Genomic DNA, 27,827 nt, shown 5'->3' with positions numbered 1-27,827 from the left:
AAATGTTTGGTTGTTCAATAGGCCTTTAAGTAATTTTTCAGTCATTTATGTTAATTGAGGAAATATATAATAAATATCACTATGTTCCACGCCTAGTGGAGATACATCAGACATCCCTTCTGACTTCATTTGAAACTTTGTCTAATAGGATAGGAGAGGCATACATAAATGATTATCATGTAAGATTTTAAAACTTTTAAGGGCATAAGAAAGGTATAGGTCAAGTCTTGCACTGATTTAGACAGGAGAAATATTCCTTCCATTGCAGAGGATGAAGTTAGGCTTTATAGAAAAGAAGCTTTGAGCTGGGGTTTCAGCCTTACACTGAATCTTGCATTGGGTAAAAACGGGTATCTGTCATGATTCTTGCCTGTCAGTAGTTTTTAACCATGTTGTGCAGAGATGAAAGTAATTCTGATGCAGTAGTAATTGTATTTCCACACATTGAGAAGATTCAAAGCAAAATCTCATAAACAGTGATTGTTTTTGAGAAGTAAGTAGAATTTCTTCCCTGTAGTAGAACTATTATGTGACTAAATGTTTTGAACTTTGGCTTATTGACCAGTTTGTATATTTTTCTTTTATGTACCATTTAAAAATATTTAAAATAAACTTTTATTGAGATACAATAAAATCTACCCGAATATATCCTGCCACATAACCACAATCAAGCTATGGAACATTTCCATCATCCCCTAAAATTTCCCTGGTCCCATTCCCCCTCAGTTCCCTACCCTGCCTCTGCCTCAGGCAATTACTAATCTGCCTTCTGTCACTGGAGATTAATCTTTTCTAAAACTGCATATAAATGGAAACATACAGTATACTTTTGTATCTGGTTTCTTTTGCTCAACATGGTTTTGAGATACATTCATTTGGGAGTGTATACCCATAGCTTGTTCTTTTTTTTTTTTTTTGAAACGGAGTCTTGCTCTGTCGCCCAGGCTGGAGTGCAGTGGCATGATTTCGGTTCACTGCAAGCTCCGCCTCTCGGGTTCACCATTCTCCTGCCTCAGCCTCCCAAGTAGCTGGGATTATAGGCGCCCGCCACCACGCCTGGCTAATTTTTTGTATTTTTAGTAGAGGTGGGGTTTCACCGTGTTAGCCAGGATGGTCTCGATCTCCCAACCTCATGATCCACCCACCTCGGCCTCCCAAAGTGCTGGGATTACAGGTGTGAGCCACCACGCCTGGCCAGTTTGTTCTCTTTTATTGCTGAGTTTATTCCATTGTAGGACTATACCACACTTTGTTTATCCATTCACGGAGTTCACATAGGTTTGTTTTTAAACTTACCAGGAACATCTAGCTACAAATTTATCTTTTTTGCATATTGATTACTCATCTTTGCCATTGAGAGACACTAATATCTTGAGTGCTACATTTATAATGCTGTAAAAATGGATTTTGAAGAGGTAGCTCTCATATTGCCTACACAATAGTGCCAGTAGAGTATGCTGCTGTAACACAAGTGTTGGTATGATAACATTTTGACCTTTCAGTTGTACAGAGTACAGATGTGTTTTTATGCACGTTTCAAAGATTAGGCATAAGAATGCTAATACTGGGATACTTATAAATGTTGTGATAGTTACGTAGACTGTCAGTGTCATTAAATAAAAACAGTACAAAATACATTATCATTTTTATTAGTTATTGCCTGTAAAATAAGGAATTTGGGCTTAACTATGTTTCTAAATTTAGTGTTTCAAAATATAATACTTTGCAAAGTAAAATTGTTATGTAAATAATGTGCATGTCATGCTTTTTAAAAATATGACTGTTATTGCTATAGCTTATGGCATTTGAAAACGCAATATTTTCTTTTGGAACTGGATTTCTGGTTCAAATACTAATTTAACAAACTATTATACTATATTCTGTCATGAGCTTTTCTAGTTTTATAGAACTGTAAAATTTTTAATTAAAAAATTTTTTAAGTTTGCACATAAAATTTCTTACGGAAACTAGCTATCTTAACATTTTTTTGTTTCTTGGTATTTCATCCTTAAAATGATGATCCACACTTAGTAGATATTCTTGTGTATGTCATTTTTATGTATAACATATATACAATTTTCTAATAGATTTCAATTTTTAAAAGCATAGGCTCTAAATTTAATGACTTGAGTTCACATTTCCACCCTGTCATTGTGAAACTTTGGTCAAGTAATTCATCTCTTTACAATCAGTTCCAGGCCAGGCTCAGTGGCTCACGCCCATAATCCCAACACTTTGGGAGGCCAAGGTGGGTGCATCACTTGAGCCTGGGAGTTTGAGACCACCCTGGGCAACACAGTGAAACCCCATCTCTATAAAAAAAAATAGAAAAATTAGCTGGGCGTGGTGGCATGTGCCTGTAGTCCCAGCTACTCAGGAGGCTGAGATGGGAAGATCACTTGAGTCTGGGAGGCGGAGGTTGAGGTGAGCCAAAATTGCATCACTGCACTCCAGCCTGGGCAACAGGGTGAGACCCCCATGTCAAAAAAACGAATTAAACTCAGTTCCTCATTTGTAAAATGGGGATGAAAGTAATTCTTGTACAGATTTAGGAGATAATTTACAGAGTCCTTAACACAACAACTGGACCAAATACATATTTGTTGAATGAATGGGTAAATGCCATTCTTTGTTGTATACAAACCTGCAACTATTTTGTAAAACTTTGATTTGTTATTAATGTCAACTTGGGATTTTGCTTTAAATCCCAGGTGAGGGGATAGTTACTTCCTGAACATGGCTATAATTTATCAAATACCGTTAGATAGTGACTACTTGATAAGAATGATAAAAGGCATTCTTGAGATTGTATACTGTTCTATTTTTATTCATACAGATTTGGATGCTATTCAAGGTTATTGGCTATAATAGGCAGGGAGGAGGACCTAGAAAGTCTTTAGGTCTGTGTGACTATTACATTCTTAAATTTTTTTTTTTTTTCCTATTCAGTCCCTGAAAAACAGCTGAATGATATTGAAGATTGTGACCTCAATGTGGTGAGACTATGTTTTCAAGTTTTTCTCCCTGATGAACATGGTAATTTGACGACTGCTCTTCCTCCTGTTGTCTCGAACCCAATTTATGACAACCGTAAGTACTTCATTTTCTTATGTTTGTAGTCTTAACTTGTTTTTTGTAATAGTTTAATTCTTAAAAGTATTTTGGTAATTAGAAAAACAATATATTCATGATAGGAAAACTTCCAGACATTACAGAAATACATAACAGAAAGGAAATCTTCTCTAATCTCATCCTCCAGAGATTATCCTTAGGTGCATCACTATCCTTAGGTGCATATTTTACCAGTTTCTTCTTCCTATATATACACAAATACATTGTCATCATCATCATTTTTGACACAGTACAATTTTGGCAACTTAAAATCATAAGTGATGATTGTTTTAAAAACTAACTTTCTTCTTACCATATATCTTGGACATTTTCCTTTCAATCACCTTATTCTTTTCAGTAGCAGCATATTTTATTATGTAGTTATATCATAATTTTATTAATTACCCTCTTATAAGACATTTGGTTTGTTTCTTTTCTCATTTTTTCTTTTTGGCCTAGCAAACTGTACTGCAATACATATTCTTGTATATGTTTTTTTTTAATTGGTTTTTTTTTTTTTGGAGACAGGGTCTCACTCTGTCACCCAGGCTGGAGTGCAATGGTACAGTCATGGCTCACTGCATGGCAAATGCTGGATCAAAGGATATGGATATATCTCATTTTGAAAGATTATGAAACTTTCCCCCAAAATACTGTTTGTGTGTGTGTATGTGTGTGTGTGTGTGTGTGTGTGTGTGTGTACATAGACTTATATATACCTCCACCAATGGTGTATGATATACCTGTTTTATGTGTAGAAGGATAGAGAGATGTAGGGCTATAAAGGTAGATTAGAGTATCCTTATCATGTAGAGCTTTAAATGCCAGGGATAATTATAATAATCTTACGGCCAGATAATAGGAAGCATGAAAGTTATATTGCCATAGGGAGATGTATTGCCATAGGGAAAATTGTATTGCCATGGGGATGTGGTCATGATTTATGAAGATTAATCTGGTGACAGTGGGTAGGATTGATTGGCAGAATCAGAATTTAGAAGCAGGGAGATGTAATTAGAGAATATGTCGTTACCTAGAAATGAAGCCACAAAGTCTAAAGTAAAGCAGTTAGAAAGGAAGTGGACAGATATATAGATGATTAATGTATTTAGTGTCCTTTATCTGTACACTAAAACTTTTATTCTGCGAATGCTTTTCCTCAAATTCTTCCCTGCAAAAAGAAATAAAATATTACTAAGGTAGCAACTCATTTTTTTGAAAATCCTTTAGGTGCTCCAAATACTGCAGAATTAAGGATTTGTCGTGTAAACAAGAATTGTGGAAGTGTCAGAGGAGGAGATGAAATATTTCTACTTTGTGACAAAGTTCAGAAAGGTATTTATTTATTTCATTGAATTTAGAATAAATTTTAGATTAATAGATGCAGTTACTTTGTTTTCCCTTTTTTTTTTTGGTTTCTTATTGACTAGATGACATAGAAGTTCGTTTTGTGTTGAACGATTGGGAAGCAAAAGGCATCTTTTCACAAGCTGATGTACACCGTCAAGTAGCCATTGTTTTCAAAACTCCACCATATTGCAAAGCTATCACAGAACCCGTAACAGTAAAAATGCAGTTGCGGAGACCTTCTGACCAGGAAGTTAGTGAATCTATGGATTTTAGATATCTGCCAGATGAAAAAGGTATGACATTTTGCTGGTAATAATTTATGTATTTCTTGAAGTGGTCCTGCTAATAACATCTTCTTGTAAGATTCATTTGAGTACAGTTATGTATATTCATAATTTATGTTTCTTTTCCTGGAAGCTTTCTGTTGGTTTTTTTCTATATGCTCTTTGCATCTCTTTATTTGTTGGGTTGTTTTTCGTTTTGTTTTGTTTTGTGTTTGAGACAGAGTCTCACTGTCACCCAGGCTAGAGTGCAGTGGCGCAATCTTAGCTCACTGTAACCTCCACCTCCCGGGTTCAAGCGATTCTCCTGCCTCAGCCTCCTGAGTAGCTGGGACTATAGGCACGTGCCACCACGCTGGGCTACTTTTGTATTTTTAGTAGAGACAGGGTTTCACCATGTTGGCTAGGCTGGTCTCTGCATCTCTTTCTTCAAGAAGAGGTTTGATTAGTATGGAATAATTTCAAAGCATCTAAACTGCTTACTAAAATTTCTGTTTTATTTTTGAAGGTCTATTTTAGTCTTTGTGCACTTACCACTCAGAGAGTAGTCTCTATATTGGTTTCTTATCAAACCTTATTGCATTAGTTGACATTATTGACTTGTGTGATAAGAAAACAAGATGAATATTTTAAACAGTTTGTTTTGGGTTTTTTTTGAGACAGGGTCTCACTCTGTCACTCAAGCTGGAGTACAGTGGCATGATCATGGCTCACCAGAGCCTCAGCCTCCTGGGCTCAGGTGATCATCCCACCTCAGCCTCATGAGTACCTGGGACTATAGGTGCGCACCACCACACTTGGCTAATTTTTGTGGGGTTTTTTTGGTTTTTTGTTTTTTTTTTTGAGACGGAGTCTTGCTCTGTCTTGCCCAGGCTGGAGTACAGTGGCGCAATCCTGGCTCACTGCAGCTTCTGCCTCCTGGGTTCAAGAAATTCTCCTGTCTCAGCCTCCCAAGTAGCTGGGACTACAGGCATGTGCCACCACACCCGACTAATTTTGTATTTTTAGTAGAGATGGGGTTTCACCATGTTGGCCAGGCTGGTCTCAAACTCCTGACGTCAGGTGATTCACCTACCTCAGCCTCCCAAAGTGCTGGAATTGCAGGTATGAGCCACTGCGCCTGGCCAATTTTTCTGTTTTTTTATGGAGACAGGGTTTTGCCATGTTGCTCAGGTTGGCCTCAAACTCCTGGGCTCAAGTGATCCACCTGCCTCAGCCTCCCAAAGTGCTGGGGTTACTTTAAACAATTTTTTACTAAGAGAAAAATATCCTTTTCTACTAATACTACTGATTTGGGACATATTCTATAATACTTATTAAATCCAACTTACATACATATTTATTGAAAACATTTTCTATATGTGAATAAAATATTTGTTTATTAAAGGAGAGGATACAATCCTATAATTTTTTATCTGCTTTCCTGGTTTCTTTCTAATCAGATACTTACGGCAATAAAGCAAAGAAACAAAAGACAACTCTGCTTTTCCAGAAACTGTGCCAGGATCACGGTAAGAATATTTTGGATCGATTCATATTTAAATAGGTTTTGTTTTATTTACTTTATTCAGTTTTTCAAATTTTATTATTTTTGTTTTGTTTTGTTTGTTTTTTGAGATAGCATCTCTCTCTGTCACCCAGGCTGGAGTGCAGTAGGGCAATCTCAACTCACTGCAACCTCTGCCCCCCAGGTTCAACAATTCTCCTGCCTCAGCCTCCCGGGTAGCTGAGATTACAGGCATGTGCCACCACACCCGGCTAATTTTTGTATTTTTAGTAGAAACAGGGTTTCGCCATGTTGACCAGGATGGTCTTGAACTCCTGACCTCAGGTGATCCACCCACCTTGGCCTCCCAAAGTGCTGGGATTACAGGTGGGAGCTACCACGCCCGGCCAATTTTTCAGATTTTAACTAACTGATAATGTTATTTTTCAAATGACATTTAATAATGGAAAAACTTTATCCTAACAGTTAATTTTCCTGAGAGACCAAGACCTGGTCTCCTCGGTTCAATTGGAGAAGGAAGATACTTCAAAAAAGGTATTTTATTTCCTATAGCATATTTCTTGTGATCAGAAAGACCAGTACTTTGCACAGTATATTGGAATTCTATTTTTAGGAATGAATAACTGCTTCTTTGAAAATTTTCTCTCCAGATTTTTCATGCTTTCAGTATAGAATGAATTAAGCATGGCTTCTGAAGGTTGTGTTAGAAACCAATTGTGTTTTTGGGATTTATTGTTCAAGAAATTACATGTTGTTCATATGGTAGCGATTTTATTAACTACATTGCATTATGAGAAAAATGTTACTGATTTGGTTAGTTACCTGTTTTTATAAATAAAATTTTACTGGAACACGGCCATGAATATTTGATTAAATATTATCTCTAAACTGCTTTTTTTTTTTTTAACACTATAGCAACAGGGTTGAATAGTTACAAGAGAGGCTGTATATAGCTCACAAAGCCTAAAATATTTACAATCTGACTTTTTACAGAAAAAAAAATTTGCCAATCCCTAGTTTAGATAATTCAACCAAGGGCTAATTAGAAGTCTTTTTTCCCCCACGTACATTCTTAAATCATTGCTTTTTCCTGGTTTAGTTTGTAAAGCATTTGTATAATATGTAAATAAGTACAGAATTAATTTTTTCTGTAATTTTTTCTGTGAATTTTATAGTCTCTTAGGGTTCTGTCGTAATAGATCTTAAAAGTTATGTGTATTTTCTTATCCCTAATGAGTGTTTTCTCCATCATTCCATTTTCTCCTAAAAGTGAAGAGTAAGAGATGATTTTGGCTATTTGGAATCCCATTAATTGTAATTCTAATATTTATCTTTTAGTTTTCAAAAATACCTTTATAGAGCCTCAGAAACTAGATTTTCATATTTAATTGGAGTGAAATTACATATGCCAAAGTAACTTGCCAAAATCATTTTACCTGTGTTTGTAAAACGGTATATATGTTACAGAATTTCATTTTGGATTTGTGTAATAATTTTAGTGCTTTTTACATTTTTTTATTTGAAATGTTACATTGGTTTCCTTGACATTTTTCTTTATATATATTTGTGTGCTTATGCAATTTTAATTTAGAAATACTTTTTATAATTTTGTTCATTTTAATTTTGTAAAATAAATTTTTCCTCCCACAGAACCAAACTTGTTTTCTCATGATGCAGTTGTGAGAGAAATGCCTACAGGGGTTTCAAGTCAAGCAGAATCCTACTATCCCTCACCTGGGCCCATCTCAAGTGGATTGTCACATCATGCCTCAATGGCACCTCTGCCTTCTTCAAGCTGGTCATCAGTGCCCCACCCCACCCCACGTTCAGGCAATACAAACCCACTGAGTAGTTTTTCAACAGGGACACTTCCTTCTAATTCGCAAGGTATCCCACCATTCCTGAGAATACCTGTTGGGAATGATTTAAATGCTTCTAACGCTTGCATTTATAACAATGCCGATGACATAGTCGGAATGGAAGCGTCATCCATGCCATCAGCAGACTTATATGGTATTTCTGATCCCAACATGCTGTCTAATTGTTCTGTGAATATGATGACAACCAGCAATGACAGCATGGGAGAGACTGATAATCCAAGACTTCTGAGCATGAATCTTGAAAACCCCTCATGTAATTCAGTGTTAGACCCAAGAGACTTGAGACAGCTCCATCAGATGTCCTCTTCCAGTATGTCAGCAGGCGCCAATTCCAATACTACTGTTTTTGTTTCACAATCAGATGCATTTGAGGGATCTGACTTCAATTGTGGAGATAACAGCATGATAAATGAGTCGGGACCATCAAACAGTGCTAATCCAAACAGTCATGGTTTTGTTCAAGGTAGTCAGTATTCAGGTATTGGCAGTATGCAAAATGAGCAATTGAGTGACTCCTTTCCATATGAATTTTTTCAAGTATAACTTGCAAGATTTAAATCCTTTTAAATCTTGATACCACCTATATAGATGCAGCATTTTGTATTTGTCTAACCGGGAATATAATACTGTATTTATACTGTATATATATAATACTGACTGAGAATATAATACTGTATTTGAGAATATAAAAAACTTTTTTCAGGGAAGAAGCATACAACTTTGGACATAGCGAATACAAAATTGGAAGCTGTCATAAAAAGACAACTCAGAGGCTGGGCGCAGGGCCTCACACCTGTAATCCTAGCACTTTGGGAGGCCGAGGCGGGTGGATCACTTGAGACCAGGAATTCGAGACCAGCCTGGCCAACATGGTGAAACCCCGTCTCTACTAAAAATACAAAAATTAGCTGAGCATGGTGGTACATGCCTGTACTGTCAGCTACTTGGGAGGCTGAGGCACAATAATTGGCTTGAACCCAGGAAGTAGAGGTTGCAGTGAGCTGAGATCACACCACCGCCCTCCAGCCTGGGTGACAGACTGAGACTCTGTCTCAAAAAAAAAAAAACATGCTTTTTTATATTTCTTTTTATAATGTTTTAATGTATTCTTAAATTTCAAGCAAATTTAAGATAAAACTTGTAATGGCTATGCCATTGAAAAACTTAATTTCTTATTTTTGAGGCCCATGGGCCGAGGTAACCCCTAAGGGGTTTTCTTAGGCTTCTTGGAGCTTAGATTTGTATGTATATCAAAATGTCTTTAAAATGTTAAGTTGGGCAGAAGGCAGTTGAAGTGAGCTTTCAAGATATGGGAGGTTTTCTACATTTTATACTATTTCAATCTGTGCCTTTAAAGTTGCTTATGATTTTAGCTTTACACTCATATTTTTTAAGGGGAAGAAGTTTCCTTGGACCATTCACCTTTCTTAGATGTCCTCACTCCCTGTGATCTCATAAAACTGCCTATTTGACATCTCTATCTAGAAATCTAATTAAAGCTCACTCTCAGCATATCCAAAACTGAATTCTTGGTCTTCCCTCCCAAACTTGCTTCTCCTTCAGTCTTCTCCAACTTAGTAAATGGCAATGCCATACTTCTAGTTGCTCAGGCCAAAAAGCCTGAAGTCATCCTTGATTCTTCTTTTAGCTCCCATATCCAATCCATTAGCAAATCTAGTAGAACCTACCTTCACAATATATCTAAAGCTGACCACCTCTTTTGACCTATTAACGCCCTATTCCAAGCCACCCTATTCCAAGGTGGCTTGGAATACTATTAACGCCCTATTATTAACGCCCTATTCCAAGCCACCATCATCTCTTCCCTGGATTGAAGCTGTCACCTACAAAAATTCTTCTTATATCCTTGCATCCCTACAGTCTGTTCCCTGTAAAGTAGCCAGAATGATTATTTTTAAAACAAGTCAACTCATACCATTCATCTGCTCAAAACAATTCAATGGCTTCTCATCTCACTCAGAGCAGTCAAAGTCCTTAAAAGTTGCAGGCCTAGACTCCCTGTCCTACCTCAGGTACCACCATATCCCACCTCCTCATGCAGCTCCAGGCACCTTGGCCTCAGTGCTCCTCAAAGCATCAAGTATGCACTTGCCTTGGACTCTGTACTTGGTATTCCCTCTGCCTTGAATGTTGTTCTCCCAGAAAAATGCATAGTCCACTCTTTTACATCCTTCAGGTGTCACTCCACTCTTACCTGAGTAGGTCTTCTTGAATATATACATCAGCATTCCCTGTCCCCCCTGCTTTATGTATGTCCATAGCACTCACCACGATCTGACTTTACTAAGTATTTATTCATTTACTGTTTGTTTTCCCATACCAAAATATAAACTTTCTAAGGACAGAAATTTTTGTGCTTTATTGTTGAATCTCCAATTTGTAGAAAAATGCCTACCTTATATTAAACACTCAGTAAATGTTTATTGAACCTTAAAAGTATTACTAATAGAACTTTAGTTTTTGAAAGAAATAATAACTTTAATTATAAGACATATATGATTTTTGCAGTTTTACTTAGTGTGACATTGGGTTTATGAGAATCATGTACATTCAAGTCCAGGAATAATAATGGTCATCCAAATTGTTTGAAAGGAAAATAATCCCAGTGGCAAAATGATGGTAGAATTTGGGTAATCTTTTTTTTCCTTTTATGAAAAGAGATTTTATTGACGGTAAAACATTAGAGGTTCATTGAGAATCTCTAAATCCATGTTTTGACATTGTCAAGCTCATTGCAACTTCCAGATTGAGTAACACTTATAACACATTTCCTTTTCAAAGTACAAGATTTTTAAAAGAGACTTGTTACATATTCATTTGGCTGGTTTCAAATGGTGAGCTGAATGCTGGGTAATCTCTACTAGCTCCTTAATCAGATTTAAAATTCTCAGTGTTTCCTAGTTGTTTCTACATACTTTATCTGAGTTGTTATAGCTGTAACATTACACTTTATTTGCTGTTTGTGTTTCATGACTTTTGGTAATTCTGGCATTTACAAACCTTTCACTTTGCTTCAAAAGGTAGTGATATTTTAGGAGTTTTCATTTGATATATAATTATTTATTGTGCCCTTTTATTTCCCAAAGACATTGTAAGGGTTAATTAGATCATTATATTTTATTATTACAGATTAAAGTTGGGCAATAATCTTAATTATGATGGAATTATCATTATGCTAAGTAATTAACTTATTAAAGACCTAGTTTGTTTTACAACTAGAACCTGCCCTAAATGTTGAATATCTTCCTAGCAAGAAACAGTCTGTCATTTTACTTACACGATGTCTAACCAAACCATAACTTTATATAAACTAGTCGTTTCGGTCAAATTGAGAAATGTGTGAATGCCATAAAAACAAAAATTCTCAGTTAAATGATACTGGGAAATAGGGAAGAGAGCAAGGTAAGACTTGGGCTCAGGATGGTTCAGGAAGGAAAAAAAAAAGAATTAAAGACCCCTGAGTACCATTAATATTCCTCAGAAATTATTATTTCAAAAGGAAATATTTCTGTATTATAAATTTTTCATGAACAGCCATTATGAAATCTCACAAGAATCATAGAATTCAATAAAAAAGGTAGAAAGTAATGTTTTATTTTTTATTTAAAAATATAAATTAAAATAAATTTTTAAAATCATAAGCACATAAATAGAACTTACCAGGGAGAAAGAAAAACCTGAAGGCACAATTTCTTTTCTGTTCAAAATATGAACCCAGGATGTCTCTAGATGATGATGGATAGGTGGGGAGAATTTTTTTTTTTAATACAGAATCTCATAGTTTTGGATTAATTAGCACCAATCAGTTTAAACACTGTTGGAATAGCTACATGAGTTTTTTTCTTTAAACTAAATAAGCGTTGGCTACTTAGTATAAGTAAGTATAAGCAGAATTAAGGTTCTGCTACATCTGTGTTTAGAATATTTTTTTAAAACTAAATAAGCGTTGGCTAGTTTTGCGGTGTAAGCAGAATTAAGGTTCTGCTACCTCTGTGTTTAGAATATTCCCAATGGATTTTTCATTTTTCAGGTGCTATTTTTTGACCATAGACTTTAATTTAAAATGAATTTGGTAACGTTTCTCCTCTATCTCTACATATATTTATGCTTTTCACCTGCTCTTTTAACACCTGCTTTTAGTTTCTGAGGCACTTTTCTGAACTCTACTTGTGCACTGGATCCCTCCTCTTTTCTCTGCCAGGCTGTGTTTACTTTATCCTTACATCACCACTTAGTGATTCCTTTCTTTGTATAAACATGGTAAATGTCTTCATTAGCCTAAAAGGAAAGACCAAATAAAACCTTTCCTACCACTTGGATGCGTTTGCATCCTGACTTCTGAAATGCTTCCAGCCTCCATTTTCTCCCTTCCCAGTTATTCCTTAGCCCAGCCATCTCTATTTTTAGCTCCTACAATTTTCTTAGGATATTCTGGGAAAGATGAGCGGAGACTGCCGGCCTTGTCAAATCTAGTGTCTTTTTATCAGTCCTCACACTGCTTGACCTATTTATAACCTCCTATACTTCCCTCTTTGGATACTCCTCTGGGTTTTCTGTGGTAGACAAGATTCCTCCCTGAGATTTATTTCCCATGAGTCTTGACCCCTCCCCTCAGTTGGTGCTATTTTTCCCCCTGGATGATCTTATCAGAGCCCACAGGTTCAGTTTTCTTTCATGCTACCTGAATGTCCTGATAAACTGGCTCTCTCTCTTCTTTACCTTCCATAATGGCATTACCATTTACCACTCCACCCAAGATACTTACTAGGAACCTCAAAGTATTGTATTCTTTTTCTCCGTCCCACTCATACTTAATCATCAAGTCCTTTTGAGCTTGTCTCCTCTTGCATATGTCCCTTCTTCATTCCTGCTGCCTTCTTAGTAAAGGCCTTCATTCTTTTTTCCCTAGTAATAATCTTTTCCATATATTCCAGTTAAAATACCACTTTCTCCCTATTCCTTATTACATAGTTAGCATTCCTTGAAAAAAAAAAATTCTCTCAGGCCTCCATACCTTTAACATGTTACCCACTCTGCCTCTGCTCTTCTGGAACTAGAACACTCATCCTTGAAGACTGGGCTTCTCTATGAAGGTTGGTCCTGCCTCCTTAGTTGAGGTGAAGTTTTGTACATGCCTGTATTATGGACATCCTCTTATTTAAGTGTTTTTTCGTCATTGGGACTCCAGCACCCAGCATAGTCCCTAGTATACTAGTTGGTGCCGAATAAATAGTAGCTGTTATTAGAAAAGGAAGGGTGAAATTGACATAGGAATTACTAAAATGTATATGGAAACAATTTTTAAAGGGAAAGGTAATGATTTTCTGGCAGGAAAAGCAGCAATGACAAGATTACTTAAGGCTTGTGAAATACACTTCTCTTCCTTGACCTGCTGCTTCCCTTTTTTACCACACATACACACACATACCACAGCCCTTTGAGACTGAAAGCAGCTCTATTGAGAATAGTAGTGTCAACTGTATTATGTAGAAATTCTAAAGTTTTTGGGATTATTTCATAGCCCTGACCTTGCTACTTCTCTCCACTTTATGTGGCAGGTTTAATCTCAGGTCTCCCTCATACACTTCTCAGCCTCAACACCTAACCCTCACACAACACTCCAGTATTGATGCAATCAATCTTGTATAACATTTTTTGAATGTCCAATGTGCAAAGCACCATGTTGGAAATGATACAGAGGTGAATAAGACAAAAACTCTTGCTCTCAAAGATGTCAGTCTTTTTCTTTGCAAGGATAACACATGTAGAGTAAAATGCATAAAGGGGACTAATTTTAAATGTACAGCTTAACTAATTTTTATGTATGTTAACACCCATGTCACCACCATGTTTAGGACATTTCCAACACCCCAGAAATTTCCTTCATGCCCCTTCCCAATCTGCACCTACACCTCTAAATCTATTTTCAATCTTAATGGCCTTTTAAATAACTGGGCCTCTCACAACCATAGTGAACAGCAACAGCTGGGTTGTCAACGTTTAACCTAATACTTCAGGAAAACTCGTGATAGTTTCCATGTTAAGAGAGACATGGAACAGGGCATTGGGCATGGTGGATGGATCACTCCTGTAATCCCAGCACTTTGGGAGGCCGAGGTAGGGGGATTGCTTGAGCCCAGGAGTTCAAGACCAGCCTGGGTAATATAAGGAAAACCTGTCTCTGCAAAAAAAAAAAGAAAAAGAAAAAGCCAGGCATGGTGACATGTGCCTGTGGTCCCAGCTATTAGGGAGGCTGGGGTGGGAGGATCCCTTGAGCCCAGGAGGTTGAGTCTGTAGTGAGCAGTGATTACGCCACTGCACTGCAGCCTGGGCAAGACCCTGTCTCAAAAAAAAAAGACTTGGAATTGGTGATCCAGGCTGCCTAATGGCATCAAATAATTTGTTATATCTTTAATTCATTTATTGAAGGATCACCACATGCTTTTAAATAGCATGGAGAAATGGAAAGAATAGGGACTTTTTACTCAGGTAATACCCAGCCTGCTACCTAACAGGTTGTGTTGTACTAAATAAAATGGTACATAAGAAGAAACACTGTAAATTATATAGTTCGAATCAAATATTGTTAATAAACCAATATATGTATATCCTATGTCCCTGATTAATCTTTAATTTAGATACTCCTTCTAGTTATCTAATACACAGCAGAGTGAGAAAAATCATTATGGATTAGGTTCTTTAGTAAGAAACCTGAGATGGACTTCTCATTAGCATTAACTAGTTATTGTCCAGCTTTGGAGAGCCTTCTTTTGGCCTTGTTTTTCCAGAAACATTTCCTATTGATTAATGAAGGTAAGGCCAATTTTAATGACTTCAATTCTGAAATTTTGTGACTCTTTATTTGTAAAAGTTGATTATGAATTGGGAGTGGTTTGACTTTTCCTAAAAATGAATCTCATAGCTAATGAAGTTGCCACTGAAAGTTTCTCATCTGTTTTGTTTTCAGACGTTGACTATAAAAGGGGAAAAATTGGAATGCTTTTTGTATCATACGTAACAGAAAATGTCATGCCATTTATCATTTATTATAAGCCCAGAAATAGGTGACTAATCAGAGATAAATGTATGGGTTGTCTGTATCTAGTTTTATGCCCTTTTTTGCCTAAGACGTAGTCAAATTAATATTTTAACTAATACATCTTAGCAGAGTTTAGTTAAGCACAAAGTTAACAGTGGGTAAGATTGAATCTTGAAAGTAATCATGTCTGTAATGTTTTTCATGCATGCAAAAAACACAGACAAAACCACTCATGCCCTATTAATAAACAAAATACAGATCAAAGTTTTAAAAAGTAATCACTCTATTTATTCTAAATGTCTGTGGCTTTAGGAAAATACCACCAGCTAGTACTTACCTATTTAAAGATGTAGAATTTATTATCCTCTAATATTCTTATCACTTGTTTCCACAACTTTAGTTTACTATTGGACTTTCAAAAATTTAAAGAATTACAAGTAAAATTCATTAAACACCTGTGTGTGAATATTAATACACAGTAATTAGTACAGAATGTTGCTTCTTCAAATTGAGTTTTCAGGGAAATCAGCAAGTAAATGAAATACAAATTTTTGGTAAAAGTATCAAACATTCATCTTGCCCATTTTTCCTCTTAAACTTTATTATCTAATCAAACATAGTTTTCCATAAGATGTAATAAAATATAGATAAGGTTGGAATATTTGAGGATCCATTTGTGGAATTGAATTTAATGAGACTTCATTGGTGATACACTCGATTTTTACTGGGTAATTAGCTGGTAATGTTGGTCACTGTCTCACAGTTCAAGTAGCTTTAAGATGACGTGGCAAGGAAAACACAAAGCTTTTGGGTAACCAGCGTTCTTAAATGTATGGTTTTTGACCAGGTGAACCCTTTAGAAGTGATTTCTGTTTTAAAAGTATGTACTTAAAATACCTTTGGCTGTGATGAATCTAGATCCCAGCAGAATACCAAAATCCTATTTTTTTGACTGAGTATTTGTATATGCTTAATGACTGAAATGAATTTGGAGGTACTGATGAAAGTCATTTTTTAAAGTTCTCAGGTACTGTTCAATTATTTAATGTTAAGTTTAGTATCAAGATGCAATTGTTTTTAAAATGCCAAAATGCTGTTTATTATACAGAATATTTTATTACATTTGTAATATCTTTGTATACAGTGATGTTTTTCTTGATAATATAATAAATGGAAAAATTCTAAAACACTTGCTGAAATTTTGTTGCTGTTTAACTTTTAAAATAGCAGATTTTCTTCATATTTATAGCATCTTCCTAACAGGAAAAGGTAGTTTTAGTTGCTCGGAAACATTAGACATTTTTTATGGAATGCTGTTGCTGAATATGGTTGCATTTGTAACTGTCCTTTGAAATAATTTTGTAGAGTACTGAAGTGCCTTTTTTCAAGATTTTTTTTCCTTTTTCCTTTTTTGGCTTAACCAACAAAAATCTGTTTTCAGAGTCCTGGAGGCTGAAAGTCCGAGATCAAGGGTACTAGGATGGTTTCTGCTGAGGCTCTCCTTCTGGCTTGCAGATGGCTGCCTTCCCATCATCCTCACATGGTAGAGAGAGAAGGATGGAGATCTAGGGTGTCTCTTCTCTTTTTTGAGACAGAGTCTCACTCTGTCATCAAGGCTGGAGTGCAGTGGCACAATCACAACTCACTGCAACTTCTGCCTCCTGGGCTCAAGAGATCCTCCCGCCTCAGCCTCCCAAGTAGCTGGGACTACAGGCGCATGCCACCATGCCTGGCCACTTTTTGTATTTTTTGTAGAGACAGAGTTTCATCATGTTACCCAGGCTGGTCTCAAACTCCTGGGCTCAAGTGATCCACCCGCCTTGGCCTCCCAAAATGCTGGGATTACAAGCGTGAGTCACCATAGCTGGCCTGGCCTCCTCTTTTCTTAAATCCTTTTTTTCTTAATTGACAAAACTGTATATATTAATATTTATCTTGTTCAACATGATGTTTTGAAATATGCATACGTTGTGGAATGGCTAAACTGAGCTAATGAACATGTATTACTTCACATAGTTATTTTGTAGTAAGAACACTTAAGATCTACTCTTAGCAACTTTCAAGAATATATTTGTTATTAACTATAGTCACCATGTTGTACAGTAGATCTCTTAAACTTATTCCTATCAAGCTGAAATTTTAAATCATTTAACCCACATCTCCCCAACTCTGCAACCCCTATCCCAATCTCACCTCCCCAGTTCTAGTAACAACCATTCTACTCTACTTCTAGGAGTTCAACTATTTTAGATTCCACATATAGGTGAGATCATGCAGTAGTTGTCTTTCTGTGCCTGACTTATTTCACTTAACATAACATTCTTCAGGTTAATCCACATTTCAAATGACAGAATTTCCTTTCTTATGGGTGAATGATAATTCATTGTACATATACACCACATTTTCTTCATTTATCTGTTGATTGATAGATGCATAGGTTGATGCCGTATCTTGGCTATTATGAATAATGCTGCAGAGACCATGGGAGTCAGATATCTCTTCAACATACTGATTTTATTTCCTTGGGATACATATACCTAAATAGTAGGATTGCTGGATCATGTGGTAGTTCTGTTTTAAATTTTGTTTTCTGTTTATATTCCCACCAACAGTGTGCTAAAGGTTCTCTTTACTCCGTATCCTTGCCAACACTTATTATCTTTCATCTTTTTTGGTAATAGCCATTCTAATAGTTTTGAGGCAGTGCCTCACTGTGGTTTTAAATTTGCATTTTCCTGGTAAGTGATGTTGAGCATTTGTATGTCTTAAACCTGTTGGCCATTTGTATGTCTTCTTTTGAGAAATGTCTACTCAGGTCCTTTCCCCATCTTTTAATCAGGCTGTTTGTTTTCTTGGTATTGAGTTGTTGGAGTTCCTTGTATATTTTGGATATTAACCCCTCATTAGATGTATGGCTTATAAATATTTTATTCCATTCCATAAGTTGTCTCTTCACTCTTGATAGTTTCCTTTGCAGTGCAGAAGCTTTTGATATAGTCCCATTTGATTTGTCTATCATTTCTTTTTTGTTGTTAACTGTGCTTTTAGGGTCATATTCAAATAATTGCCCAGACCAGTGTCATGGAGCTTTTTCTCTACGTTTTCTTCTAATAGTTTACAGTTTTGGGTCTTAGATTTAGGTCACTTTGAGTTGAGTTTTCAATATGGTGTGAGATAAGGGTCTAACTTCATTCTTCTGCATGTGGATATCCAGTTTTCCCAGCACAATTTTTTAAAGGGACTGTCTTTTCCCATTATGTTGCTTCACACGTTTGTAAAAAATCAGCTAGCTGTAAATATATAGATTTATTCCTGGGCTCTCTTTCCTGTTCTTTTGGTTTAAGTGTCTGTTTTTATGCCAGTACAAAAATGTTTTGATTACTATGGCTTTGTAGTAATTTTGAAATCAGGTATTGTGATATCTCTAGCTTTGTTCTTTTTGCTCAAGATTGCTTTGGCTATTCAGGGTCTTGGTGGTTCCATATGAATTTTAGGATTGTTTTTTTGATTTCTGTGGAAAATATCATTGGAATTTTGATAAGGATTGCACTGAATCTTTAGAACACTTTGGTTAGTATGGACATTTTAGCAATATTAAGTCTCCCAATCTATGAACGTGGGATATCTTTCCATTTATTTGTGTCTTTAATTTCTTATATCAATGTTTTACAGTTTTCAGTGTAGAGATCTTTTACCTTCTTGGTTAAATTTATTCCTAAGTATTTTATTTTTTGTAACACTACTGCTTGTTGTATATTGATATGCCTGCAACTTTACTGAATTTGTTTATTAGTTCTAACAGTCTTTTTGGTGGATTCTTTCAGTTTTTCTATATATAAGATCATCATTTGCAAACAGGGACAATCTCCTTCCTTTCCAATTTGGAGGCCTTTTACTTCTTTCTCTTGCCTAATAGCTCTGGCTAGGACTTCCAGTTCCAGTACTATGTTAAACAGAAATGAGAGTGGAAGTCCTTGGATTATTCCTGATCTTAGAGGAAAAGCTTTCAGTTTTTCACTGTTGAGTATGGTGTTAGCTGTGGGTTTGTCACATATGGTCTTTACTTTTGAAGTACACTCCTTCTACTCCTAATTTGTTGAGAGCTTTTATCATGAAAGGATGTTAAATTTTGTCAAATGCTTGATCATATGGTTTTTGTCCTTCATTCTGTTAATGTGGTGTATTATATTTATAGATTGGCATATGTTGAACCATCTGTGAATCCCTGACATAAATCTCACTTGGTCATGGTGATTAATCTTTTCAATGTGCTGTTGAATTGGTTTATTAGTATTTTGTTGAAAATTTTTGCATCTTGACCAGGCACCGTGGCTCACGCTTGTAATCCCAGCACTTCAGGAGGTCAAGGCCTGAGGATGGTTTGACCCAGGAGTTCGAGAGCAGCCTGGGCAACATAATGGGACCCTGCCTATACAAATATATATATATTTTTTTTAATTAGCTGGGCATGATGGTGTGCACCTGAAGTCCCAGGGGTGGAAGGATCACCTGAGTCTGAAAGGTCAAGGTGCAGTGAGCCATGATTGTACCACTGCACTCCATCCTGGGTAACAGAGGGAGACCCTGTCTCAAAAACAAAAAAGAAAAAAAAAGAAAAGAATTTTTGCATCTATGGTCATCAGAAATATTGGCCTGTAGCTTTCTTTTTGCTTTTTCTTTTCTTTCTTTTTTGTTTTCCATATCTGCCACAGTCTAAATTGACAAGTTTTCTTCTTTAATAGTGTCTTTGTCTGGCTTTGGTGTCAGGGTAATGCTGGCCTTGTAAAATGAGTTTGGAAGCATTCCTTCCTCTTCAATTTTTTGGAAGCGTTTGAGAAGGGCTGGTATTGGTTCTTCTTCTTTTTTTGAGATGGGGGTCTTGCCCTGTTGCCCAGGCTGGAGTGCAGTGGCACTATCACGGCTCACTGCAGCCTTCACCACCTGGGCTGAATTAATTCTGCCCCCTTAGCCTCCCAAGTAGTTTGGACCGCCGACATGCATCACCACACCCAGCTAATTTTTTATTTTTTGTAGAGACAGATTATCCCTATGTTGCCCAGGCTGGTCTCGAACTCCTGCACTTAAGCAGTCCTCCCACCTAAACCTCCCAAAGTGCTGGGATTACAGATGTGAGCCACCATGTCTGGCCATAGTTCTTTAAATGTTCGATAGCATTCAGCAGTGAAGCCAACTGGTTCTGGTCTTTTCTTTGTGAGGGATTTTTTTTTTTTTTTTTTTTTTTTTTGAGACTGAGTCTCGCTCTCTCACCAGGCTGGAGTGCAGTGGCGCGATCTCGGCTCACTGCAACCTCTGTCTTACAGGTTCAAGTGATTCTCTTGCCTCAGCCTCCTGAGTAGCTGGGACTACAGGCACGTGCCACAACGCCCAGCTAATTTTTGTATTTTTAGTAGAGACGGGGTTTCAACATGTTGGCCAGGATGGTTTCGATCTCTTGACCTCGTGATCTGCCTGCCTTGGCCTCCCAATGTGCTGGGATTACTGATTCGATCTCCTTTTTTTTTTTCAAGGCTTAACATGTATTTTAACAAGTTGATGCTGCATTGCTGCTCCATTTCTCAGAAAAACTTCAAATTTAAAGTATCAGCAACAAATCAAACATAGTACATCAATTAAATATGCACAGCATAACTACTACCTAAGATAGGCAAGGCTAAGAGCTACTCTCAGACCTTCAGCATACAGCAACCCTGTTTCCAAGATTGTACTAGGCCTATCAAGAAAAGTTGTGAACAGCAACATCATAGACACAAAAGGGCCATTCCTGGTTGTCCTTATCCAAGAAAAAGAATGAGGCAAGTTAACACAAGATTTTTTAAAAAGATATACTGAAATGAAAGTCTCTAACAGAAAATGTCTTCCTTAGGACATGAAGGGATGATATATCGGATATAAAAGAACTATATGTACATTGTTTGTGACCTCTGTGGACATTTGCCTGAATTCTCACCTGGGAGTGAATGGAGCAGTGGGGCGAAGGTCACTGGAGGAGGTTGTGTTTTGTGGTGTATGTGGCTTTGTCTCTGGGGTTGGGGAGTGTATGGATTCATTTCACTGTGGTTCCCCTAGGTCTTCAAAAGTCACATTTGAGACCTCAGTAATGCACCACAGAGAACTGATCAGTTAAACAATATACCACACAGAACTGGTTTGTTAAATACCACTCCTCCCTTGCCCTCTTCCTCCAAAATACTCCCTAGAGTAGTATAGGTAGGGTAGACCTAACTATTGGGAGGACTCTCTTAACATTTTTCTAGGGTAGAATTCTGGCTAGTCCATAAAGGGTCTTTTTAAAGGTTTTGAGAAACTAGACACTGCAGCTTGATTAGTATCAGCAACGTGTGTTTGGAGTAAATTCAGCTCCAGGAGTTGCACAATTCAACGCAGGAGGAGTTCCGCCAATTGCCCCAATTCCTTCCATTGCAGCAGCTTGGCCAAAGCATTCTGTTGTTGGTGGGGTCAATCTAGCATCATAGGTTCAGGTTCTGGAGGAGCTGGGCTGCCAGCTGGCACGGAAGCAGGGGGCATGGTGGCTCCGTTATGCCTATAGCACCTCCCACAGCCATCTGGCCCATCTATATCTCCTGCTGTCTCATATCAGAGAAGGTTCCAGTGAATCTTTCCTGCCATTACCAGTGCATCACTTCCTCCTAGTGCCTGCACTCACCTCGCATGGGCTCCAGTTGCCGTCATTTTTGCCTTTCTTGGTTGTTCAGCTCTTCCATCCTCCACAGCTCTTCTTGGCACCTCATCAAATCCTGCCTCATTAGCATGACCTGGCATTGATGAAGGCGAGCAACCTCCATCTCCAGCTCCAGCTTCTCATGAGCCTCCTTGATATTGCAGTCCACTTGGTCCTGCTGCTGCTTCTCCATCTCAATGAGTACCCTCCAGTGCATGGCATACTTATATTCAAAAGCCATGCTGTGCACACTGGGGTGGCTGTTCTCACTCCTTGTGAAGTTGCTGGTTCTTTACAACCAGCTTCTCTGGAAGTCCTTCTTTGTCACCTAATTAGCCTATGGGCTACACAGCAACAGGATGAAGAAACGTGGTTAACAGGAAGAAGCCTTCACTGCATCTGTCCTGAGCTTTCTGAGCAACTGGCTGTCCTGAGAACTCAACAATGCCTTTCCCTGAGGGCCTTCCTTGATCATCCACAATGACTACAGCCCTCTCCACCTGGCCAAAGAAAAGGCTTCTTCCAAAAGTTTGTTAGAAGGTTTCAGACTATAAGAGATGCACTATGGCAGGCAGAGTGCACACAACTGCATACTGTCCAGACCCACTTTGGCAATCTCCACTAGGGTTCATGCTTCCAAGTGCATAAAGCCAAAGCCTTTATTCTTATGAAGGCCTCATCTGCCTTCCCATATTTCTTTTTTGTTGTTGTTTTTAATTTTTTCATTTTTCCTTTTTGTTAATTTATTTAAATTCTCTTTCTGTGAAATTGCCTTCCCATATTTCTCACAGTTTCCTCATTTCCTCCTCAGTGATGTCAGAAGGAACACTGCCCACAAAGAAATATTTGGCTTCATTTGGTGAAGGGCTTCTTTCCTGGTTTCCTTAAAATGCTTCAGGTCAATAGTCAAGCCTTCATTTTGGCTGCTGGCCTTTTTCCCATTTGCAGGTATTGGCAGCAGCCATGGCTGCTGCTGTTGCTGGTGATGGCTAATAATGTTTCCCTAGAGTATGGTTTTGCTCCAAGTTAAAAGTTTTACTGCTTCTCTACCTACTGGCCTCTCCTCAGAGTAACGGTGACCCTTATTTGCTGTTGGTCTGTTTAGATTTTCTGTTTATGACTCATTCTTGGTAGGTTGTATGCATCTGGAAATCTGTCCACTTCTAGGGTAATCCGATTAGTTGGCATATAATTGTTCTTAATAGTCTTTTTTGATCCTTTGTATTTCTGTGGTATCAAAAGATTTTTATTTTCTGCCTTCCTGACTTCTTTCCCGCCTGTCTCCCTCCCTTCCTGAGTAATTCAGGACAAAAGCCATTTGCTTGTTCTGTACAAAGTGCAGGAAGATGTTACCACAGGGGGCAGTGGTAGTGGCCTAGTGTAGGGCTGCAGTGTGGAGCCTGAGGAGAATGTCTGAGGGCAGCAGGGAGGGGACTGTGAATTGAGGCAGCAATAGATTGGTTATTTTTGAGGAGGACTGAGCCAAATTTCTGTGGGGTGTGTGTGTGTGTGTGTGTGTGTGTGTGTGTGTGTGTGTGTGTGTGTGCGCCAAAGGTTTGTTCATTTCTTGCATTTGAAGTACTCTTCAATGACATCCTTGGCCTGAGACTCCTTGCCATAGTTCTTAACTACTACACAACTTCAACCAACCACTTTACGGGGTTTCCCCTTTCTGTCAGTTTTACAGAGGCCTACCCATTCCCCTAGTTTCTTGTCATCAACCTTAATTAGGTTGATTTGGTGTTCAGCACAAAGGGCCTCCACCAACTTGACATACATAGGCTCATCACAGTTGGATGCAAGCACACACAGCACACAAAGATGGGCTTGGCACTTGTCTGAGGCTTTGGCAGCTTTGCAAATTTCACATGCTAAGCCATCATGGATGAGGGCGGTCTTCAGCACCTCCTGTAAAACAGTATTAATGTCCATTACACCTCCAGCAGCACTGCCTTCCTCGGCCATGGCAGTGGGTTACGAGTGAAGCTGAATCTTGAACGCACCCGAGACTCCGCCTCTATACAACTCGGTGGCAGCAGGGAAAGAGCAGGAGCCAGATTTCTTATAGTCAGAGAAGATAATTACAAATTTGGAAAGGGTGAAAACTAGAATAAGGTTGGAATTGGAAGTACTGGTATAAACTCTTACAGCTTTCAGTATGTGTAGATACAGAGATGTATAGGTGTGTGTGTATGAGTGGGGTGTGTGTGTGTGTGTGCATGCACATGCATTCATGTTTGTTCCCTAGCTCTGTTCCATGAGAGGGCTTGGGAACAGCAATGGCACCAAACAATGAGCATATCTACTGCCCAGATCTTGGTTTCTAAATACCATTTTCTGCTAAAAGAGACCAGATCTTAGCAAAAAGCCCCTTGCAGAGTTAGTGCAGAGGAAATACAAAGATGAGCATGGAATGTCTTTTTGTATTAGAAAGAACATGCTCCAAGAATGATGGGGACATACCAAAGGACACAGAAGCCAGCTTGAAGGGGCCACCACTGGCCAAATGAACAAATTACAATTTCTCAAATAAAATAAGCCACAGTCCACATGATATAAATCAATGAATAAATTGGAGAGAAGGGAAAGCTCTACCTTTTAGGGTAATGCCAACCAACAAATGTAAAAGGAATGATGGAATTAGAAAATCTGTATTTGGCAATCATTGTGGTACTGATTGATTCAGGTGAAAATCTTCAATGGATGCTAAAACTAGTGAGTGAAAGTTGGATGATCTCTCTACAAGATACTTATTAATTACAAGGGGAAAAAAAGAACAACCATAAAAGTGGAGAAGCCTAGTGATAATACCTAATCAATTGACCAAAGCCCCAACCAGCAACTGGACAAATCAAAACTGTGTGACACCTGATAAGATGCAAGAAGACAATCTCTCTTTTGTGGTGTTCTTGCCAAAAAAGGTACAATCTGAATCTAATAAAAAGGAAACATCAGACAAACCCAAATTGAGGAACAGTCTACAAAATAACTGACCTGAAGTGTTCAAAAATGTTAAAGTAATTAAAGTTAAGAAAGACAAACTTTTAAGAGGGCTGGAGACTAAAGAGACATAACGAAATGCAATGTGAGCACTTGACTGTGAAGGACATTGACGGGACAACTGGCAACCTGAACGGGGTCTGTGCGTTAGGTGGTAATATATCAGTGTTAATTTCCTGGTTTTGATCACTGTGTTGCGGTTAAGTAAAAGAATGTCCTTGTTTGTAGAAATTACACACTGAAGCCTTTAAGATCATGAGGCATCACTGGCTCCATGGTTCAGGGAAAAAGGTTCTTTGTACTTTTCTTGCAACTTTTCCTGTAAGTTTGGAATTATTTCAAAATTAAAAAATCAGAAAAGCTGATATCAAAGTTCATTCTCTTATGTGGACTTAAAAATCAAAGAATAATTAGCTCCAAAAGAAAAGATGTGCCAAGTAAGATGTTTTTCTCTTACAAAATGGAAATTTAACTTCTAAATTTACTTCACATAACTTGCAAATGTAACCGGTTATCTTACTTGGACATTTTTCATTTTACCAACTTTATTTTCTCTTGGCTTTTCCAGGTGTTCAGAGTTGATGTTTTTCCTAAAATAAACCACAGACTATATTTGGGACAAAGAGATACTAAGAAGTACAAAGGGCTCTTTCTCTAAGTGTTATGAAAAAGACTTTGAATTTAAATAAAGCTTACAAAGAAATCATAAAACTAATTTTAAAATGCTTTTATGTAGGCAAAAGGGAAACCATAGTACTCTCACTACTTAATATTCCCAGTTCTGCCTGAAACAAAGACATACATTAATTTTTAACAATCTTTGTCTCAGAATTCTAGGACCATTTGGAAGAAGTATTTAAAGCTAATGCTTACTCTTTGCTTGAAATTTGGTATAATCTCAGGAATAGAAATTTAAGAAATAGAAGTCTTCTCATTTCAGTTTGCTAAGCACATTCTTCATTCTTACATATTACAGGTCCACTGGATTCAAAGCTAAGCCAAAAATACCATTCAAAAGACTGCCTCCTAAATTATTTAAATCTCTTTTGTAGCAAAATTTTCCCAGAAACTGAGGAACATCCACACAGAAATTCTTACCTTTTTATCAAAAGTTTGTTATCCTTTTCTCATTTTCTGGGCCTTTCAATGCATTGGCATTGACAATAGTGACAAAATTATTTGCTGCTATTCGCATATCAAACACATGGTTTCAACGTGGTATGAAACTATGTTGGTTCCAACGTGGCTGACTCCTTTGTGTCCATTAAAACCATTTTCCTCATATCTAAAGTGAATCTTGGTATCTGTGATTTATGTTTAATATAGAGATGGGAAACAGTGAGTAATCTAATACTAGTCAAGTCACATGTATTCTTAAAAAAAGCTCAAATAGTTGAATTAGGGTGATGGAAATTATACTCAAATCTGAAATTGTAATGAGGCTCCTTTCTGAAACTTAATGACCCATTCATTTTCTTTTAGGTTTAGCTTAATGTTTTTCCTCTTCATAATACCAACTGAGGTTTAACTTAATAACAAATGGTAACTATATAAGATTGTATTAAATAGTCTTGGGCTATTTTTTGGTAAGCTCTTTGATTTGGTAACTACATTCCAAAAGTTAATTATCAGTTACATGAGTTTAAATGGCATCCATAGCTGCCCCTTCACACAAACAGGTGCTCAGTAATAGGGCTTATTAGAAAGACCCTAGAGACCAAGAAACTTCAGTTCTAGTCCTCAATATAGAAGTAGCTAACAATTTTGGATAAGTCATTTAACTTCTAGTCTTTGGTTTCCATATTTATAAAATGGAGACAATATCCTATCTACTTTAATAAGGTATTTTAAAATGTTTATAATTGGATAATATATTGAAGCATTCTGAAATAATATCAGTTCCTCTTTGTTTAGCAATCTCAATTTTTCAAATTCTTAACCCTGGGATTGAAGTTATTAAAGGCACTTGTTTCTCCTTATTTAAAAGATTTATGAAAGGCTCCTACCATGGCATGCCTTGGTTCCTACGGTTTTACTTTCCCTCCACAGGAAACATATATTGACAATTTTAGATTGTCAAAATTCTTTCTTAATGAAAGTATTAATGAGAATTATTTCATTAGTCATAGTTTGGTTAAGATTTATGACAAATCACAGCCAAAAGAACTTCATTGGTAATAGCTTGTTTGAGGCTTCCTGGGAAAAATAATGATGTCAGATTTGCATTTGCAATCTTAGAATATTATAGGATATTATGCTGCATAAATCTAGATATAACTTTTATTCAGATAATTTAAAAAAATTAGAACATGGTTTTAAAGGTGGTATATCTCTTGCGGAGGGAAATCTTACTGAAATTACAGCTTCTTAGGTTAACAGAGAATGTGTCCTGTTTGTGCACCTCTCTAAATGAAAGAATTAAGGAGAATTATTTCATTATTCATAGTTTGGTTTGTGGGGGTGAAAGAGAAAAATCCTAAGACATCCTTGGAACAATTTAACACAAAATATGCACATATATAGATCCTGAGATGTTACAACAAATTAACAATTATATAGATCAACATGATCCAAATGGTTTCCAAGACACCGTTATGGTGGGTAAACAACCATTTTACGGCATGTGCTCCATGGATGTCCACATCATGCCAGGAAAACCATACTCTTTGTCTCCAAATTTGAAAGCTAGTCATCCAGAGCAGGTGGCCAGTCAACATCTACAGACTAGAAGGGAGAAAAGAAGTCATTAAAACAGATATTACTGTTGTGGTAAGCATTTGCTGGTAATGCTGTATAAATTTAATAGTTTTAATATAATGCAACAGAAGAAATCGCATTTGAAGAAAAGAGCTATTGAATACCATAAATTAACCCTCAAGTCTGTTCTAGGGATTCTTGGGCCTGAGGTCTTCTGAATTAATTGAGTAGCAGTATTTGG

The 27,827-nt window shown here is 37.2% G+C and overlaps 2 protein-coding genes and 2 pseudogenes across 19 annotated transcripts in view; 1 reads left to right on the top strand and 3 right to left on the bottom strand.

Annotated features, from left to right (window-relative positions):
• REL (REL proto-oncogene, NF-kB subunit) overlaps positions 1-16,378 on the top strand; it is a 48,763-nt gene extending 32,385 nt beyond the window's left edge. For both annotated transcript variants that reach the window (XM_063648700.1, XM_054475062.2), the window contains 6 exons: positions 2,950-3,090; positions 4,342-4,446; positions 4,542-4,754; positions 6,185-6,253; positions 6,715-6,783; positions 7,900-16,378. In XM_063648700.1, coding sequence (XP_063504770.1) covers positions 2,950-3,090; positions 4,342-4,446; positions 4,542-4,754; positions 6,185-6,253; positions 6,715-6,783; positions 7,900-8,672 — 1,370 coding nt within the window. In that variant the 3' untranslated portion in view covers positions 8,673-16,378. The remainder of the gene's footprint in view (positions 1-2,949; positions 3,091-4,341; positions 4,447-4,541; positions 4,755-6,184; positions 6,254-6,714; positions 6,784-7,899) is intronic.
• On the bottom strand, positions 8,836-23,854 carry LOC129030135 (small ribosomal subunit protein eS12-like; annotated as a pseudogene).
• LOC129030019 (non-POU domain-containing octamer-binding protein-like) lies at positions 21,539-22,615 on the bottom strand (annotated as a pseudogene).
• A 1,747-nt stretch (positions 23,855-25,601) lies between the features above and the next one.
• The window catches only part of PUS10 (pseudouridine synthase 10), a 127,078-nt gene continuing 124,852 nt past the window's right edge, over positions 25,602-27,827 (bottom strand). For all 17 annotated transcript variants that reach the window (XM_063648708.1, XM_054475069.2, XM_054475063.2 and 14 more), the window contains one exon: positions 25,602-27,613. In XM_063648708.1, the coding sequence (XP_063504778.1) occupies positions 27,575-27,613 (39 nt within the window). In that variant the 3' untranslated portion in view covers positions 25,602-27,574. The remainder of the gene's footprint in view (positions 27,614-27,827) is intronic.

This window comes from Pongo pygmaeus, chromosome 12 (assembly GCF_028885625.2).
Source record: "Pongo pygmaeus isolate AG05252 chromosome 12, NHGRI_mPonPyg2-v2.0_pri, whole genome shotgun sequence".
NCBI classification, from domain to species: domain Eukaryota; kingdom Metazoa; phylum Chordata; class Mammalia; order Primates; family Hominidae; genus Pongo; species Pongo pygmaeus.
The sequence above is the reverse complement of the archived record's forward strand: the minus strand, read 5'-3'. Positions and strand labels throughout refer to the sequence as shown.